This window comes from Bos indicus, chromosome 6 (genome assembly GCF_029378745.1).
Source record: "Bos indicus isolate NIAB-ARS_2022 breed Sahiwal x Tharparkar chromosome 6, NIAB-ARS_B.indTharparkar_mat_pri_1.0, whole genome shotgun sequence".
In the NCBI taxonomy this organism is placed as follows: domain Eukaryota; kingdom Metazoa; phylum Chordata; class Mammalia; order Artiodactyla; family Bovidae; genus Bos; species Bos indicus.
Genome location: NC_091765.1, coordinates 90989677 through 91006723, shown reverse-complemented (window position 1 = coordinate 91006723; position 17047 = coordinate 90989677). Strand labels below are relative to the sequence as shown.

Sequence of the window (17047 nt, the reverse complement as noted above, 5' to 3'; positions counted from 1 at the left end):
AACATAAGCTTGATCTATTTTTAAACATCAACATAAACATAAGCCTGATTTATTTTTAAAGGACAGAATATATCTGGCAGAGATTCTTGATTTGGATTGTAAACTACATGTAAACAACACAATTTCTTTGAAGGTATGTTAAAATGCAAAATAGTAATATTAGCAAAAAGGTTTGATGATATTTTTGTTAATCTGTGATATCTTTGCAGGTATCTTAAGCTTCTGAACTAATTATAAAAATGTAAAATTATTATTGTCACTTCAAATTCAATTAAAAAGGTTATTAAAAAAGAAGTTGAGACCTAAAGTTCAAAATCAAAGATCTAGGGGGTATAGCTCAGGGGTAAAGCAAGTGGCTGCAAAATGAAGATTTAAGTAGACCTGTCTTTTGCTTCTTTTAACAGTCAAAAAGTACTTGGCTTAACTACAGCAGACTCTTACACGTGAAATGTCAGTCCTTTTAACTTGGAATTTGGTAAACAGCGAGAGGCACATCCAACGGCCGAGCAACATTTCACCATGGTTTCAGCAACTCACACGAGAACTGAAAGAAAATTAAGGGGGCAAGCGTCAGTAACCTCAAAGCTAAGGCGTACATATTTACCTTTCCCAGTACGTTCCACGTAACATTACATGAGGTTAGAAAGCCAAAGGCAAATATTTTCTTTCAAAACCCGCAGCTCTGCTCATAAAATTTTCTAGGGGTTTGACTCTTTAACAAGGCAGGTCATATTCAGCTAAGCCTTATGTCAGTTTCAGGGGGGGGTGGGTACATTTCCCTCCCACTACTTCTTACAGGCATGTGTTCCCTCTGTCACCAGATCCTGGCACACTGATGCCTCCTAGATTGCTCATTTTGAGCTCTCAGCTCAAGCGTTTCTTCCTCAGGGAAACCTTCCTTGACACCCGATTAAGTCAGATTCCCTCTAGTACTAGCTCTCTTGGAACACACACTTCCCCTTCCTAGCACTTCTTCAAGCTGTAAACCTACATTTATTTCAGGGAGTCTGTGGACTCTCTTTCTCCTTCACCAGTATGAGTTCCCAGAACCGTTTTTGGTCACTTTCGTTCCCATGGCGTAGCTGGTGACTGGCACATAGTAAATGTTAATATACTACTGAATGAATGATGAGGAAGTAATGAAGAAAGGGACAAAAAGGCATTAGGGTCGCTGACGAGCGCCTGGCTACTCGGTCGTCGCCGCGCGCGCGCTAGGATTCGCTCCCAGCCCGGAGGCCAGGCAAGAGCTCCGCCCCTTTCTCGAGGCTACGGCAGCTGCCGGGAGAGGGAGGGGTCGCCCTGTCACAGGAGTCGCCGCGGCCGGAGAGCGGCCCTTCCAGGGGCCACCGGACGTCTCCGCGCCGCTGGGGTCCTCCTCGCCCCGAACCGCGCCCAGGCTGTGGGCGGGTAGCAATGGGGGAAAAAAGGGGAGACAACCTAAGAATTATTACCGTTAGCGGTGAAGGAAGCGACTAACGACGACAACGGAGACTGCGCCTCCTTTCGCTTCCGCCCCGTGGTCCCGGGCGCCGGAAATCCGGCTGCCCCGGGTCACGTGCCCTGCCGCCATCTTGGCTCCGGAGGCTGCTGCCGCCGGGACGGGGTGGGCTAGAGCGGCGCTGCTTCTCTGAGCGTAGCTTTTGGCCTGGGGGAAGGGGTCGTGGAGTTTGAGGGGAGGTGGAGGCGATGGCTTTCTCGGCGCTGGAAGATGGCGCCCGCGGGCAAGCCCAAAGGCGGCGGGGCTGCGAGCATTACGACAGGGGATGTCTCTTGAAGGTGACGATTTCACTGGGTTCTTAAGAGCTTCCGCCGGGCTGGGTAGGAGTGGGCCGGGAGGTGAAGCTTGGGCTTAAGTTTGTTGTAGGGCTAAGCTATTGTCAGGATAACTTTACCTGTGACTGGCTTCTTGCCGTAAAGAGCGTGTTTTGTCAAGGCGAGCACTGGCCCCACCTTTGTGTTGTAGTTTGCAAGCGAAGTTCTTGCTTGGCAAAAACCTGGCCTTGCCTATCAGGGGGTTCATTTATTTAGTCTTTTGGTGCTGGAAGTAGACAGAGGTAGCCCCGGGCCTGTGCTGGCTTTTCCCAGGATCACTTTCAGGTGTGTGATGAAATAATAGAAGGCGGGTAAGCGAGTGGAGATTCGGAATACACTTTCATCTCAAATAAGTTTTATAGCTTGCCAGCTTCATTTTAGCGTGAGTAGGCCTAAGTCTGCCAGGCAGAAAACGTAAGCGGAAGGAATGAACTATGTTATGGTAGTCATGACATAGGAAGTCTTCAGGAATGAGTGAATCTTAAAGTTCACAGTGTACTGGAAAGTATAATATAAGGTTAGCTTACTGGCCTAGAGACTTTTTGAGGTACTAGTTAGGGTAAAGCTAAGTTGCTGTAACAAAAAGACCCAGTAGTAATGTGAGTTAAAGAATAAAAAGTTTATTTCTCCTCACCTCACAATTCAAGGTGAATGAATGATCTAGATTGGTAATGAGGCTGTTTTAATGACCACTCCTTGGACAAATTTTCTCTGTTGTGTTGTTAACCATGTTTTAGGGCATATAGTCATCAACTGGGTTGCTGCCCAGGTTTCATCTGGTGGAAAGGGAGAAGGGAGCATGGGGGAAGAGGCATGTCTAGCTTCTTAATAAACAGGCCCAGGAGAGGCACTGATTTTATTCTGTGCGTATTCTGTTGCTAAGAACTTAAAGTCATTTGACCAGAAGTAACAGCAAGGAAACAGTAGTGTAGCTGGGCAATCATGTGTCCAGGAAGAAGGAGAGAGTCCGCTTTCTTGCCTTGGACAACTGGCAGTCTTTGCCAATCTTGAAAACAAGGACTGTCTTTTACGTTTATTGTGTTCTCCAAACTTTAAGACACAGAGTTGATGTGTGGTAAACTTAAGTGGACTAAAATATAATCATTATAGTATTTAATGCTTCAGTGTTAAAGTTGGTAAAGGAATTTGTCTGAAATGTCTTAAGTAGAAATTGCCTGCCTGCTACTTAATGCTGAGAATGAGTTTAGGGTATTGTGGGATTAACTTTTAAGTTTAGGGACAGCCATCTTTCATAATTCTTGTTTTGAACTGCAGGGTTGTGTTCAACTTGATAGAGACCCAGATGTTGATGGGAAAACAGTGAAATGTTATGTGTAGTTATCAGTTTACCAAATGATCCATTGGTTGTAATCTTTGACCTTGTTCCAGGAGGAGGAGAAGGAAAGAAATTTCTTTTTGCATTTTTTCAAACTTGCCTTGTCTTGCTTCTTATACCTTTTTTTTTTCCCCCTCTCCTGGGGATTAGGCACCTTGCTGTGACAAGCTTTATACTTGCCGATTGTGTCATGATAACAATGAAGATCATCAGCTAGATCGCTTTAAAGTAAAGGAAGTGCAGTGCATAAACTGTGAAAAAATTCAGCATGTAAGATTTTATTACATATTTCTATTTTTTTTTTTAAACTTGTACTAAGGTGGTTTTGAAAATTTAATCAGGAGTATTGCAATAGCTCTTAAAGTATGCAGTGTCTTGGGTTTAAATGTAGGAAAACATGTAAAGCTCCGTGGTCGCCAGTTTAACAGACAGAGAGGTGTGAGCCATGCAATGGGAGGGAGAGGAGGAATAAATAGAGGAAATATTAATTAAATGTTCTGTAAACTATAATAACTGTGAATAAGATTGTCAGATCTGTTTTAGTGTAATGACTGTCGAGTTTAAAAACATTTTTGTATTTAAGTTGGTGTGCTTATCTCAACGTTCTTTATTAATAAAATGTATTTCAGTGTCAAAAAAAAACCCCACATGTACATGAAGAAAAAATCTGGACATTTAAATTAGTAATTCAAAATGTTTTGGTAAATTGTATATTTTTAGTTCCTTTTTGTTTTTTAGGCACAACAGACTTGTGAGGAATGTAGCACATTGTTTGGAGAATATTATTGCAGTGTATGCCATCTGTTTGACAAAGACAAGAAACAGTATCATTGTGAAAACTGTGGAATTTGTAGGTACTGTATGTAAAAAAATTCTTTTTAAATTATTTCTAATATATCTTAGCAATAATAGTTTTTAAAATCACCTTATTGGAATATAATTATGTCAGGGAATGGCTACTACCCACACCAGTATTCTTGCCTGAAGAATTCCATGGACAGAGGGCTTTCAGAATTTACATCTTATGGGATGCATCAATTTTAAATGTTCAGTTCAGTAGCTTTTGACAAATATATCTACTATGTTACTATCATCACAAATCAAGGTTAAAAAAAAAATTTCCATTGCCCTAAAAGTTTCTTCATGCCTTCATCATTTAACTAGCCCATCAACAATTGTGTGGCTATTTAAATTTTAAATTTGGGGTAGAAATTATGCTTTTATATGAAGTGGCTTGTAGGAAGCTAAGGTAGAAAATTAGGGTAGATTTTTCCTTTTTGAAAATTAGTTTAAAAAATTATCAAAAGTTTTGATAAAATCAGTATAGGCTTAAGAATTGGATGATACAGGAAAGTAGAAAGAATGAAAATAAAGTAGTCTTCGGTCCAGCCTGCACTGACAAGCTATTGTTGACATGTTGGTATATAGGAATTTTTTTCTTTCTAAAAATCCTAAAGTGTTCCGTCCAGAAGCATATATGTAACAAATGTATGTTTTAAAGTATACTAATACATCAAACCACTGTTTTTAAGAATTAGAATGGTACCAGTGTTGGAGCTCCAAGTGTCCTATGTGAGTCCTTTTCCTTGTTTCTATTGTAGAATTTTAAATCACTCTCCATTTCTATGTAGTGTTTTGTTTTTTGGCTGTGCCATGTGAGATCTTAGCTCCTTGACCAGGGATTGAACCCGTGCCCCTTGTGTTGGAAGCCTGGAGTCTTAACCACTGCATCACCAGGGAGGTCCCTAAAGGTGTTTTTAAGGAAGGATAACAAATATACCAAAAGATGTGACAATCATAAGCAAACCCCCTTTTCTAGTTTTTATGTCTAGAAATTTGACTTGGGTCTTTTTTTAATTTTTTACATCTGTATTAACTCTTTGAACATGTGAAATGTAGTAATAATAATTGGTTTCATGTTCTTCTCTGCTAATTCTAACCTCTGTGTCAGTTTGGATTGATTTTGATTGTTCAATTATTTTTTTAGTTGGTTTTCCTGCCTTTGGGTGACTGGTCATTGTTGGATACCAGACATTGTGATTTTTACCTTATTGGGAACTTTTCATATTCCTGCAAATCTTCTTGAGCTTTATTTTGGGATATAGTTAAGTTACTTTGAACAGTTTGGTACTTCTGGGACTTGCTTTTATAACTTGTTAGATGAATCTGGAGGTGTGCTTATTCCAGGAGTAATTATTCCTCACCACTGAGGCAATACCTTCCTGAGTACTCAGCCCATTACCCCATGAATTCTAAGGTTTTCCCGTCTGGCCAAAGGGAGCAAACACTGATACCGTATCTGACTGCTGAACACTGTTCCTTCTAGTTCTCTTGAATGGTTCTCTCTCTGGCCTTGGGGGGTTTCTTCACATGCATGAGCTGATGTTTATCCTGCTAAATACTTGAGGGGCTCCCCTGTGCAGCTCTGTCCTCTCTGATACTCTGTCCTGTGAGCTGCACCAATCTTGAGTTCCTTGGACTCTCAGCTCATCTTTTCGATCAGCAAATCTTTCTGGCTCTGCTTTTGTTCCTCCAACTTGTCCTACTGCCTGAAAGTGCTCTAGGCAATAAACTAGGGCAGTTTTAGGGCTCACTCAATTTGTTTCCTGTATCTTGCAGGTCACTGTCTTTCATTGCTTGATGTTCAGTGAAACTTGTTTCATATATTTTGTTTGGGTTGTGTGGTAGTAGTTTTAGGTAAGAGGGTAGATCCAGTCTCTTGTCTATTATTCTGTCTTGGGCAGTAGTGGAAGTCTCCTGCAGGGTTTTACCTGTGGAATTGGACAGACTGATTGTAAATTTCATCTGAAAAAGAAAATATACAGAGATGAGCAGATTTTGAAAAGGAAGAACAACAAGGGGATTGCCTTCCCACATAACCAAAACATGACAAAGTGAGAGTAATTTAAATGGTATATTCTTTGTATGCTGCTGCTAAGTCGCTTCAGTCATATCTGACTCTGTGCGACCCCAGAGATGGCAGCCCACCAGGCTCCCCCGTCCATGGGATTCTCTAGGCAAGAACACTGGAGTGGGTTGCCATTTCCTTCTCCAATGCATGAAAGTGAAAAGTGAAAGTGAAGTCGTTCAGTCGTATCCAACTCTTAGCGACCCCATGGACTGCAGCCTACCAGGCTCCTCCGTCCATGGGATTTTCCAGACAAGAGTACTGGAGTGGGGTGTCATTGCCTTTTCCGTATTCTTTGTATAGGAATAGACAAATAAATAAAGGGAAAAATTGTGTGTGTGTGCGTGCGTGTGCGCACGCACACATTCACATATTTAACGTACGAATTTATAGCAAAAATGGCATTTCAGATCAGGAGAACAGGTACTAAGATAACTGATAATCCATTCGGGAAACAAAAAATTGATTACTAAAATTCTATGTATTCATTAGAATATGGTTTTAGCATGTTGTAACAGAAATGCTAAATAACAGCTGGCTCAAAATAGACATTTATGTTTCTCAGGGAAAAGTCTGAACCATGTATTTAAACAGAAGCCCAGGTTTCTCTTATTTTTGCCCTGCTATCTATAAGATACTTCCTTGTCTACACAATTTAAAAGAACTCATATTCTTGTCAGTGGAAAGGGGGAAATAGGTGAAGGGAAGGTACGCCCTTTTCTCCGAGGGGCACAAAACAGAATTTTCATTTGTCTCTTCTGTTCACACTTCCAGAGAAGTTGGGAAGTAATTTTTATTCAGTACAGCCCTGTGCCCAGCTAATATTGTGCAGGAAGAGGATAAGAGAAAGTTGGGGACAACTAGCAGTCTCACCTTTACATAGTCTCACATAGTAGATTTCAAATGGATGAAATAAAAATATAATCATATCATATCAAATCAAATCATAAGCCATAGTATTAGAAGTATATAGGAGAGTATGTATATGACCAATGGGTTTCAAAAGTTTTTTCAAAATAAGAGGCATACCCTGAAGAAACCAAAATTGAAAAAGATATATGTATCCCGTTGTTCATTGCAGCACTATTTACAATAGCTAGAACATGGGAGCAACCTAGATGTTCATCGACAGATGCATGGATAAGGAAGTTGTGGTACATATGCACAATGGAATATTACTCAGCCATAAAAGGAACGCATTTCAATCCTAATGAGGTGGATGAACCTAGAACCTATTACACAGAGTGAAGTGAGTCAGAAAGAGAAAGATAAATACCATATTCTAATGCATATATATAGAATCTAGAAAAATGGTAATGAACAATTTATTTACAGGGCAACAGTGGAGAAACAGACAGAGAGAGTAGACTTATGGACATGGGGAAAGGGGAGGAGAGGGTGAGATGTATGGAAAGAATAACATGAAAACTTAATTACCATATGTAAAATAGATAGCCAATGGGAATTTGCTATATGGCAAAGGAAACTCAAATAGGGGCTCTGTATCAACCTAGAGTGGTGGGATGGGGAAGGAAATGGGATGGAGGTTCAAAAGGGAAGGGACATATGTATACCTATGGCTGATTCAGGTTGAGGTTTGACAGAAAGCAGCAAAATTCTATAAAGCAATTATCCTTCAAAAAAATAAAAAGATTAATAATAAAAAAGAGACGCATAAGCCATAAATTGAAATATCATGTCTTTTTATTACCTAGGAATTGAATGTATGATAAAAGATATAAAAAATATAGTTGACATACCAAAAAAGTAATTTTAATGTATACAACTGAAAAAGATTAATATCCAGGATGTATAAAAGTGTTGCTCTCAGTTGTGTCTGACTCTCTGTGACCCCATGGACTGTAGCCCACCAGGCTCCTGTGTCCATGGGATTCTCCAGGCAAGAATACTGGAGTGGGTTGCCATGCCCTCCTCTAGGGGATTTTCCTGACCCAGGGATCAAACCCAGGTCTCCTGCATGGATTCTTTACCATCTGAGCCACCAGGGAAGCCAGGATATGTAAAGAACTCCTTTAATTAGGTTCCTCAGAACACTAAAAGTAGAAGTACCATATGATGCTGTGTGTAGTTCCATTCTCGGGGTGCTATTTGTGTGTGTGCACTTGCGTGCTCAGTCTTGTTCGACTCTTTGCAGCCCCATGGATTCTAGCCTGCCAGGCTTCTCTGTCCATGGGATTTTCCAGGCAGGATGGGTTGCCATTTCCTTTTCCAGGGGATCTTCCTGACCCAGGGATTGAACCTGAGTCTCTTGTGTCTCCTGCATTGGCAGGCAGATTCTTAACTCCTGCGCCACCTGGGACGCCCCCACTCTTGCGTACATATCCAAAAAAAGTGAAAACACTAATTCAAAAAGGTACATTTGCTCAAGAGTTTATAATAGCATCATTTACAGTAGCCAATATGTGGAAGTGACGCAAGTGTTCACCAGCAGATAAAGGAGATGTGTACACACACATACTGTCTTCTCTCTCACACACACTCTGGAATATTGCTCAGCATAGTGAAGAATGAAATTCTGCCATTTGCAGTATTGTGGGTGGACCTAAAGAGTATTAATGAAGGAAGTCACAGAGCCAAATGCTGTATATTATCACTTACACGTGGGATCTTTTAAAAAAAATAGTAAATATATATAACAAAACAGAAACAGACTTAGTTATAGAAAACAAACTAGTGGATACTAGTGGAGAGAGAAGCAGAGAGGGCAAGATATAGAGGTAAGGGAAGCTGCAAGAATATATTGTGCTTCCCAGGTGGTGGTGGTGGTGGTGGTGGTGCTGCTGCTGCTGCTGCTGCTGCTGCTAAGTCGCTTCAGTCGTGTCTGACTCTGTGCAACCCCATAGACGGCAGCCCACCAGGCTCCCCCGTCCCTGGGATTCTCCAGGCAAGAACACTGGAGTGGGTTGCCATTTCCTTCTCCAGTGCATGAAAGTAAAAAGTGAAAGTGGGTTGCTCAGTCGTGTCCGACTCTTAGCGACCCCATGGACTGCAGCCCACCAGGCTCCTCTCCATGGATTTTCCAGGCAAGAGTACTGGAGTGGGGTGCCATTGCCTTCTCCCCAGGTGGTGCTAAGTGGTAAATAGTCCGCTTGCCAGTGCAGGAGATGTGAGAGACGAGAGACGTGGGTTCGATCCCTGGGTGGGGACGATCCTCGGAGTAGGAAATGGCAACCCTCTCCAGTATTTTTGCCTGGAAAATCCCTTGGGCAGAGGAGCCTGGTGGGCTGTAGTCCACGGAGTCACAGAATCGGACAGGACTGACTATAGTGAAGTTGTGCTTCCGGGTGGTGCAGCACAGGGAAACAGCCATTTTGCAGTAATTTTAAATGGAGTATAATGTATAAAAATACTAATCACTATGCTGCATACTTGAAACTGATATAATATTGTAAATCAAGTATATATTTGAGTTAAAGAGCTTCTTTAAAATTATAAAAGACAAATGCCCTATTAAGAAAAATGAACTGAGCACGTGAACAGACAAGCCACAAGAGAAGTCCAGGTAGCTCATAAAGAGTAAAATATACTCTGTGTATCATTTGAGAAATTCAAATTAAAAGTGATGTTTTTATTTGTCATATAGGTAACCAGTATTGGCTAGGGTGTGGGAACATGGTGCTGTTACACACTGGGGTAGTATAAATTAGTACTGTCTTTGGAGGTCAGTTTGGCAGTATCAGAACTGATGATGCACTGCCCTGTGACCCTACAGTTCCACTTCTAGGAATTTTGTGAAAAATCCTCAATATGTAGTTGACTGATGTCTGTAAGAGTTATTTATTGTGTCATCTCATTAGCTAAAGATAGTAAGTTTTATCAGTAAAAGAATATTAAAAAATTAAGATATATCCATATTATCTAATATTATGTAACTTTGAAGAAGAATAAAGTGGTTCTGTATATTCTTACATAGAATAGTCTTCAAGGAATACTGTTAAGAAGAAGTTGCAAAGCAGGATAGATAGAAAGAATCCATTTGTGTAAAAAATAAAACTCAAAGTGTGTGTCTGTATGTGTGTGTGTATGCAGTTTTATAGAAGAAAAAAATACTCAGAAAGAAAGATACCGTTCTGTTTGTAGGGCTTGCATTTGGGGAATGATGTTGGGGAAGTAGGGATTCACCTCATATTCTTCAGTGTGGTTTGGACTTTGTTTATAGTGAATCTGAACTTATATATAATGAGTAAATATGTAATAAAAACATATATAATCTTTTGTTTTCACATTATTTTTTAGGATTGGTCCAAAGGAAGATTTTTTCCACTGTTTGAAATGTAACTTATGCCTTGCAATGAATCTCCAAGGGAAGCACAAGGTATGTACTTCAGTTTGTATGATTTAAAAAGTATTATTTTTGAAAACAGCTAAAATCCTAATTTGTTTAAAAGCATGGTAACTTTCAGATGTTACTGAGTATAGTCATGTTGCTTTTTATTTTTAAGCAGTATTAAGTAAATGTTTTAAAGTATACACCTTAGAATATCTGATCTACAGTTGCCTTTTCTTCTCTATAGGGTGTAAGAATACTTAACATCAGTTACTATAACGTAGACAGCCTCTAAATTAGCCTGTGGATTCTTATCATTGGAACTGGTTTTGAGAATAGCTTTTAAAATGTATGGTACAGGAGAAATAGAGAGCAGTGTAACCTTTTGTTAATATAGCATTCCTAGATAATTGAGTATTCCTTTTCAATAAAAATATTTTTAACTTGGATGTAGAAATTTTATATCATGGTCCTAGGCCTTTTAAAAATTATTTTTCATTATTTAGGAGAAAATCTAATAAGCTATCGCTTATAGTACCGATTCTATCCAAGAATTGAGAGAATGGAGAATCTGATGAGGGTGTTTTTAAAAGATACTAGATAATGAAAAAGTGGAAGTTAGTCACACAGTTGTGTCCTACTCTTTGCATTCCTATGGACTGTTAGCCTGCCCAGCTCTGTCTGTGGGATTTCCCAGGCAAGAATACTGGAGTGGGTTGCCATTTCCTTCTCCAGGGGATCTTCTGACCCAGGAATTGAACCTTGGTCTCCTGCATTGCAGGCACATTCTTAACCAACTGAGCCACGAGGGAAGCCCTACTAGATAATAGCTAGCCTAAAATACTGAGGTAGTAAAAGAAACTGAGGTGAATAATGAAAACAGAGACTATAGTGACAAGTATAAAGGAGAGAATGGGGGCTGAATGAAGATGACTCCTAAGGATTTTAGTCCTGGCTTTAAGTACTTTATTAATAGATTTTGGAGATGATATAAGATTGGATTTGGTTTTACAGACTTGAGTTTAGGCTGACTATGCTGTGTTGCCTTTAGATATGCTATGTTGTCTTTAGAAAACCATATAACTCAGTTTCTCTTGTGGTATTTTTGTTTTGTTTCTCGGTTATTTTTTATTGTCTATGTTAGTAAGTGGTGGTATCATCTACTCAGGTGTTGGCGAAAAAACCTGGGTATCATTTGTGGCTTGATGCTTTCTCTTACCTCTTCACACCTAATCAGACTTTGTCTTGTCAAGTTAAGAACTCAGGCTCAATGGGCAGCCTGTTGGAGCACACATATATTTCTATTTCTTGATAGCATGTAATTTGGGGAGTTAATTAGCTTCTCTAGATCTCAAAGGGACTTCCCAGGTTTTGCAGTGGTAAAGAACCCGCCTGCCAGTGCTGGAGATGTGGGTTCAATCCCTGGGTCAGGAAGATCCCTTGGAGAAGGAAATGGCAACCTACTCCAGTATTCTTGCCTGGAAAATTTTATAGACAGAGGAGCCTGGTGGGCCATAAGTCCATGGGGTCACAAAGCCTTGGACATGACCAAGCACACTTGAATGCATGCACAGGCCTCAAATACCTCATCTGTAAAATGGGATAAATAATTGTATGTGTTTCAGTGTTGTGGGAATTAATTGAGATAATACAGGTAATGAACTTGACATATGGCATGTAGTAAAATCTCTTTAATATGAACTATTACTATTTCTTTATCTGTAAAATGAAGATAATTTGAATAATTAAGATGTATTAGACAATTTCATTGTTTCAGGTAATGTGCAAAGCCTGAAATAGTTGTGAGAGTTAACTGTTCAGTTCTTGTCTGACATATAAGAGACATATTAATGTTCATTATTACATTTAATTGGTATTGTTAGTATTGTTGGTATTGTTTCCTTTGTTAGTTTTTATTATTAATGCTGTGTTTATATAATTAACATCTAGTTAACCTTTTGGTAATTTTAATTTTGCTTTTAAACAGTGTATTGAAAATGTTTCCCGGCAGAATTGTCCAATATGTTTGGAGGTGAGCTTAAAATATTTTTTGCTTTGGAAATATCCCCTTTTGAATTTAAAATACTCAGGATTTATATTGTATTCATGTAATTAACCACCAACTTTATTTGCTTTCACAGGACATTCACACATCTCGTATTGCTGCTCAAGTCTTGCCATGTGGACATCTTCTACATAGGTAAAGTAACTTTGTTTTTTTCCCTCAAAAATGTTTGGAAATGGTGGAGATACTTTTTGCTTTATTAAAATAATGTTTTATTTTCTTTCAGAACATGTTATGAAGATATGTTGAAAGAGTGAGTGTTTGATGGGATTATAAAAAATTGTTACTGTAAGATGTCTGTTTTTGTTTTTTTTTTTTTTTTTGCAGGTGAGTGGGGAAGGAAATGGGCAAACCTCCCAGTTACTTGTACCATATTTGGATATGGTGGATATTTCCTTTGAGTTGGGTAGGGTAGATGAGTACTGTTAAATTGGGCAAAGCATGTTGGGAGAGAAACACTGGACTTTGCCTTTGTCCTCATGTTTCTGTTATGCCATACCTCATTTGCAGTTTGAGACACATACCTTTCATTCTCTGGCTACTAATTGGGGAGCTTGGTCTCTGCCTGAGACAGTCATAGCGTTGTAAAAACAAACATGCTGAGACATGTTGCTCAAAATTATTAGCTGTTGTATTAGCCCACTATGATGAGGTGCAAAAAAATCCAAAACTCATACTAAGATTTATCTAATGCTAATTTTGTTGTGGGGAAAGGATGCTAAAGTGAGATGCAGATAGTTAGAAAAGGGGAAATTGTGTAAATGTATTTTGGTCCTGCAAACTGATGAGCAGAAATTTTAAGAGCCAGATAAAAGGGAACATTTTCAGAATTTTTAGAAAGAAAACAACATGACCTGAATAATTTTTAAGGAATACAATCTCTTCTTTGCTTGAATATATTAAGAAATCGAGGCTGTTTAGCTAAAAAGCAGTTTAATTGGTTTTTAAAATATATTGCATATATTCTACAAAGAATACTAAGAAATTCCTCTCCATTTTATAGAACTGAGGAAAAAGAAGTAGGTTTAAAAAATACCCTATGATACAAGATTTAATTGAAAAGGTTTGTGAGATGGTCTTGAAGTATAGAATAATGCTTGTTTTAGATGGTTTATGTACCAGTTAGCCTGAGTTGATACACTCTCCATTTAATACTTGGAAAATAACTCTTTTATATCTCTCCTAGAGGCTACAGATGTCCATTGTGTATGCGCTCTGCTTTAGATATGAGTAGGTCCTGGAGACAACGGGATGATGAGGTAGCACAGACTCCTATGCCCTCAGAATATCAGAACATGACTGTGGATGTGAGTAGAATCAATGCCTAAAAAGACTTTTCAGGTTCCTTGTTGATGTTCATGTTTATTTTTGCCCTTTTGCTCAAATCTGTCTAAAAAGTACTATTTCAGCATAGATGTCACTGTGATGATTAATGGGAGGGACCAAATAATCTTTAAATTTTAGTTATTCTGAACTCAGAGGAAAAAAGAAAATCTAAGAATATCTTCGTGTAATACTTGCCAACACTAGATGGCAGGCAAAAACTTCGTTCTAAATTATTTACTTATTACTTAACGGAGTGAATTGATAATAACTGAGTAGAGGTGCATTATTGGTCTGCTATTTTATTTTGATTATGTTTTAATTATTTTAAATTTTATTTAAGGCTAACATGTTTACTTTTTTTTTGAAGATTGCTTTTTTGTTTTTTAATGTTTGCTTTTTATTCAAGACTTTTTAATTTGGTCTTAGCCTGCAGTCTAAAATGTAAGAAGTATTTCTGTCCTTTAGTCTTGTGGAGAATGATCATCTTTTCTCCATTAATTGAGACGTGCTGCTGTCTAGTCTCAATATATGCTGTCTAGCATATTCATTTACAGAACAGAATTGAAAAGTAGATAGCTTTCTGGTGCTTTAATGATTTTTGGACATAAAAATTTTCAAAAATCTTCAGTTCAGATATTTCTACATAAAAAGATAAAAACCCCTTAACAAAGCCAAATAAAAATCACTTTCTGTGTAATTTACACTGTAGCATTTCATAATTTGTGTGGATAATTGTTAGGTCGATGAAAGATCATTTTTGTAATACTGATAGTTGCGTTATGTTTTACTAGAGGCTATAGCATGCTATATTCTGTTTAGATCATTGTTTAAAGTAACAACCTTATTGGGATATAATTCACATACTGTACAACTCGTCCATTGAAAATGGACTGACAGTTCAGTGCTTTTCAGTGTATTCTTGGAGATACAACCACCATCAATTTTAAAATATTTTCTCCACGCCAAAAGGAAACTGTAACCACTAGCAGTCATTCTTTAACCCTCTAAATCTCGGCAGTGAGTACCTTCTCCATTTAGATCATATTCTTAATTAATTTTCAGGAGGACTTCCTGGCGATCCAGTGGTTAAGACTTTGCCTTCCAGTGCAGGGGGTCACGAAGAGTCAGACACGACTAAGCGACTTCACTTTCTCTTTTCCTTTCATGCATTGGAGAAGGAAATGGCAACCCACTCCAGTACTCTCACCTGGAAAATCCCATGCATGGAGGAGCCTGGTGGGCTGCCGTCTGTGGGGTCTCACAGAACTGGACACTACTGAAGCGACTTAGCAGCAGCAGCAGCAGCAGCAAGGGGTGCAGGTTCAGTCCCTGGTTGAGGAACTAAGATCCCATATGCCTCGGGGCCAGAAAACGGAAACATAAACAACATTGTAACAGATTCAATAAAGGCTTTAAAAATGGTCCAAAGAAAAATCTTTAAAGGAAAAAAAAAAAGTTACTTTCAAAATTATAATTTAGAGAAAATTTGGATGTTTTCTACTTATTATGGTGTGGCTTTTCTAAAGTTAATACTTTCCTCACATAGTAATGTATTGATTGATTTTCATGTTAACACCCTTTTTTATTTTTCAAGATCTCAGTATGAGAAGAGACTAATTCCTAAGTGGCATCTTACTGTCATTTTAGGGTTGAACCAAAAGCTTTTCTTTTCTTTTGTTCAACTTTAGAAAGTACTCTTTTGAACTTTTAATTCATTCTTGAGGCATCTAAGACCAGGAACTTAATATATTAACAAGCAAAAATAGTATAAATATGTAAAAAATTGTTGACTAAGATAATTTTCTAAGTGTCAGTGAAAAATAATGAAATTGTGTGTTGTTTTGAATTATAAGTGTTGATTTGAGTATTCCTGTGTTAACTTTTGTATTAGTACTATTTATGCTGTTTGGGAACTTTTAAAATAAGACTTCTTAGTGCAAATCCACATTTTCGTTTTCTAAATTTAGAGCTACCTTAATAGCCTCTTAGAACTTTCAGTGAACAAATAAAAGGTATTCTATTTATGGAAATATTTAGACTTAGATGTATATGTTTTCACATCTTCAGTATGGTTTTTTAAAATGATTTTTTGATGTGGACCAGTTTTAAGGTCTTTATTGAGTTGGTTACAGCATTGCTTCTGTTTTACGTTTTGGTTTTATTTGGCTGTGAGGCATGTGGGATCTTAGTTCCTTGACCAGAGATCTAACCTGCACCCCCTGCATCGGAAGGCGAAATCGTAACCACTGGACTGCCAGGAAGATACCTCTTCAGTATGATTTTTGAGGAATGATTTTGAACAGACAGTACCACTTTCTATCAATAAGGTTTAATTTACTTAATTTGAATTCATCTCTTTTCAGATTCTCTGCAATGATTGCAATGGAAGATCTACAGTTCAGTTCCATATATTAGGCATGAAGTGTAATATTTGTGAATCCTACAATACCGCTCAGGCTGGAAAATATAGAATTTCAATAGATCAGCAATGAACAGCCTATATTGCACTGGAAAAATCAGGATTTTCTGATAGAAAAAGGCTATCTTTTTGTCATGATGCGTCACAATCTATACATTAGAGTGACGTGTTTTGTATTAGTGTCACAGCATAAAAACATATTATAAGACTTAAGGATTCAGGGTCTCTTTATAGAATTATCATAGCTCTACATTGAACGAAAGGCACCATGCTTATGTTTTGATTGGAAATTTCTTTGGTGTCAGTTGTTTGGAAGTCAATGATGTTTGCCACTGAAATTCACATCCATAGACTTCTTATACTTCCTTGAACTTTGTTTTAAGTGACACTATGCATACAGAATTAATTTCGAGTTCTTGATAGAACTGTACTTAATTCTCAGTATTATCCTTGACTCTTTAAGGGCTGTGCTGTAATGAGGATATGTTCTATCTTACTGTTAAAATCTAATTACATATACTTGAGAATTTTTAAGACAGTCCTTCGGATCCTGTAATTGTGAATTTTGATGTAATAACTGCTAATAAAAATATATTGAAACAGTATTTTATAGAAAGTTTTTTCCAATGCTGTTTATTTTTGGTTCAGAGCATTATAGTCTAATGATGTAAAAGAAATCCACTTTTCTTTGTTTTGAGGTATTCTTCCATAAGAGTAATTGGGAAAAATGTAAAATAATATAACTCTTCTAAGCCTTAAGACAATCAACATTGAAAAAAATTGTTTTAGTTGCCCCAAATTATTTTTTCAAAGAATAATTATTCATTCAGTCAGCAGGTATTTAGTGAGCAGCTATTATGTGCTGAGTATGCTTCTAGACAATATAGAGACAA

At 38.0% G+C, this 17047-nt stretch overlaps 2 protein-coding genes across 5 annotated transcripts in view; one reads left to right on the top strand and one right to left on the bottom strand.

Annotated features, from left to right (window-relative positions):
* Positions 1-2203, bottom strand: part of THAP6 (THAP domain containing 6) — a 28284-nt gene extending 26081 nt beyond the window's left edge. For 2 of the 4 annotated variants that reach the window (XM_019962930.2, XM_019962933.2), the window contains exons 1-2: positions 1452-1564; positions 442-544 (exon numbers count right to left, since the gene is read on the bottom strand). In XM_019962930.2, the coding sequence (XP_019818489.2) occupies positions 442-521 (80 nt within the window). In that variant the 5' untranslated portion in view covers positions 522-544; positions 1452-1564. Of the gene's footprint in view, positions 1-441; positions 545-991; positions 1269-1451; positions 1565-1892 lie in introns of those variants that run through there. The other 2 variants (XM_070791593.1, XM_019962931.2) reach the window with 2 other exon arrangements.
* On the top strand, positions 1545-16759 carry RCHY1 (ring finger and CHY zinc finger domain containing 1). Its single transcript, XM_019962929.2, has 9 exons — positions 1545-1776; positions 3299-3418; positions 3887-4002; positions 10314-10392; positions 12332-12376; positions 12486-12544; positions 12636-12662; positions 13596-13716; positions 16099-16759. The coding sequence occupies exons 1-9, from the start codon at positions 1687-1689 to the stop codon at positions 16225-16227; spliced, it is 786 nt and encodes a 261-aa protein (XP_019818488.1). The 5' UTR covers positions 1545-1686; the 3' UTR covers positions 16228-16759.
* The last annotated feature ends 288 nt before the right edge of the window (positions 16760-17047 follow it).

Coding starts and splice junctions, on each gene's coding strand:
- RCHY1 (XM_019962929.2), top strand. CDS start 1,687: ATGGCTTTCTCGGCGCTGGAAGATGGCGCCCGCGGGCAAGCCCAAAGG. Junction 4,003..10,313: donor GAAAACTGTGGAATTTGTAG/GTACTGTATGTA, acceptor ATTATTTTTTAG/GATTGGTCCAAAGGAAGATT. Junction 12,377..12,485: donor ATTGTCCAATATGTTTGGAG/GTGAGCTTAAAA, acceptor TTGCTTTCACAG/GACATTCACACATCTCGTAT.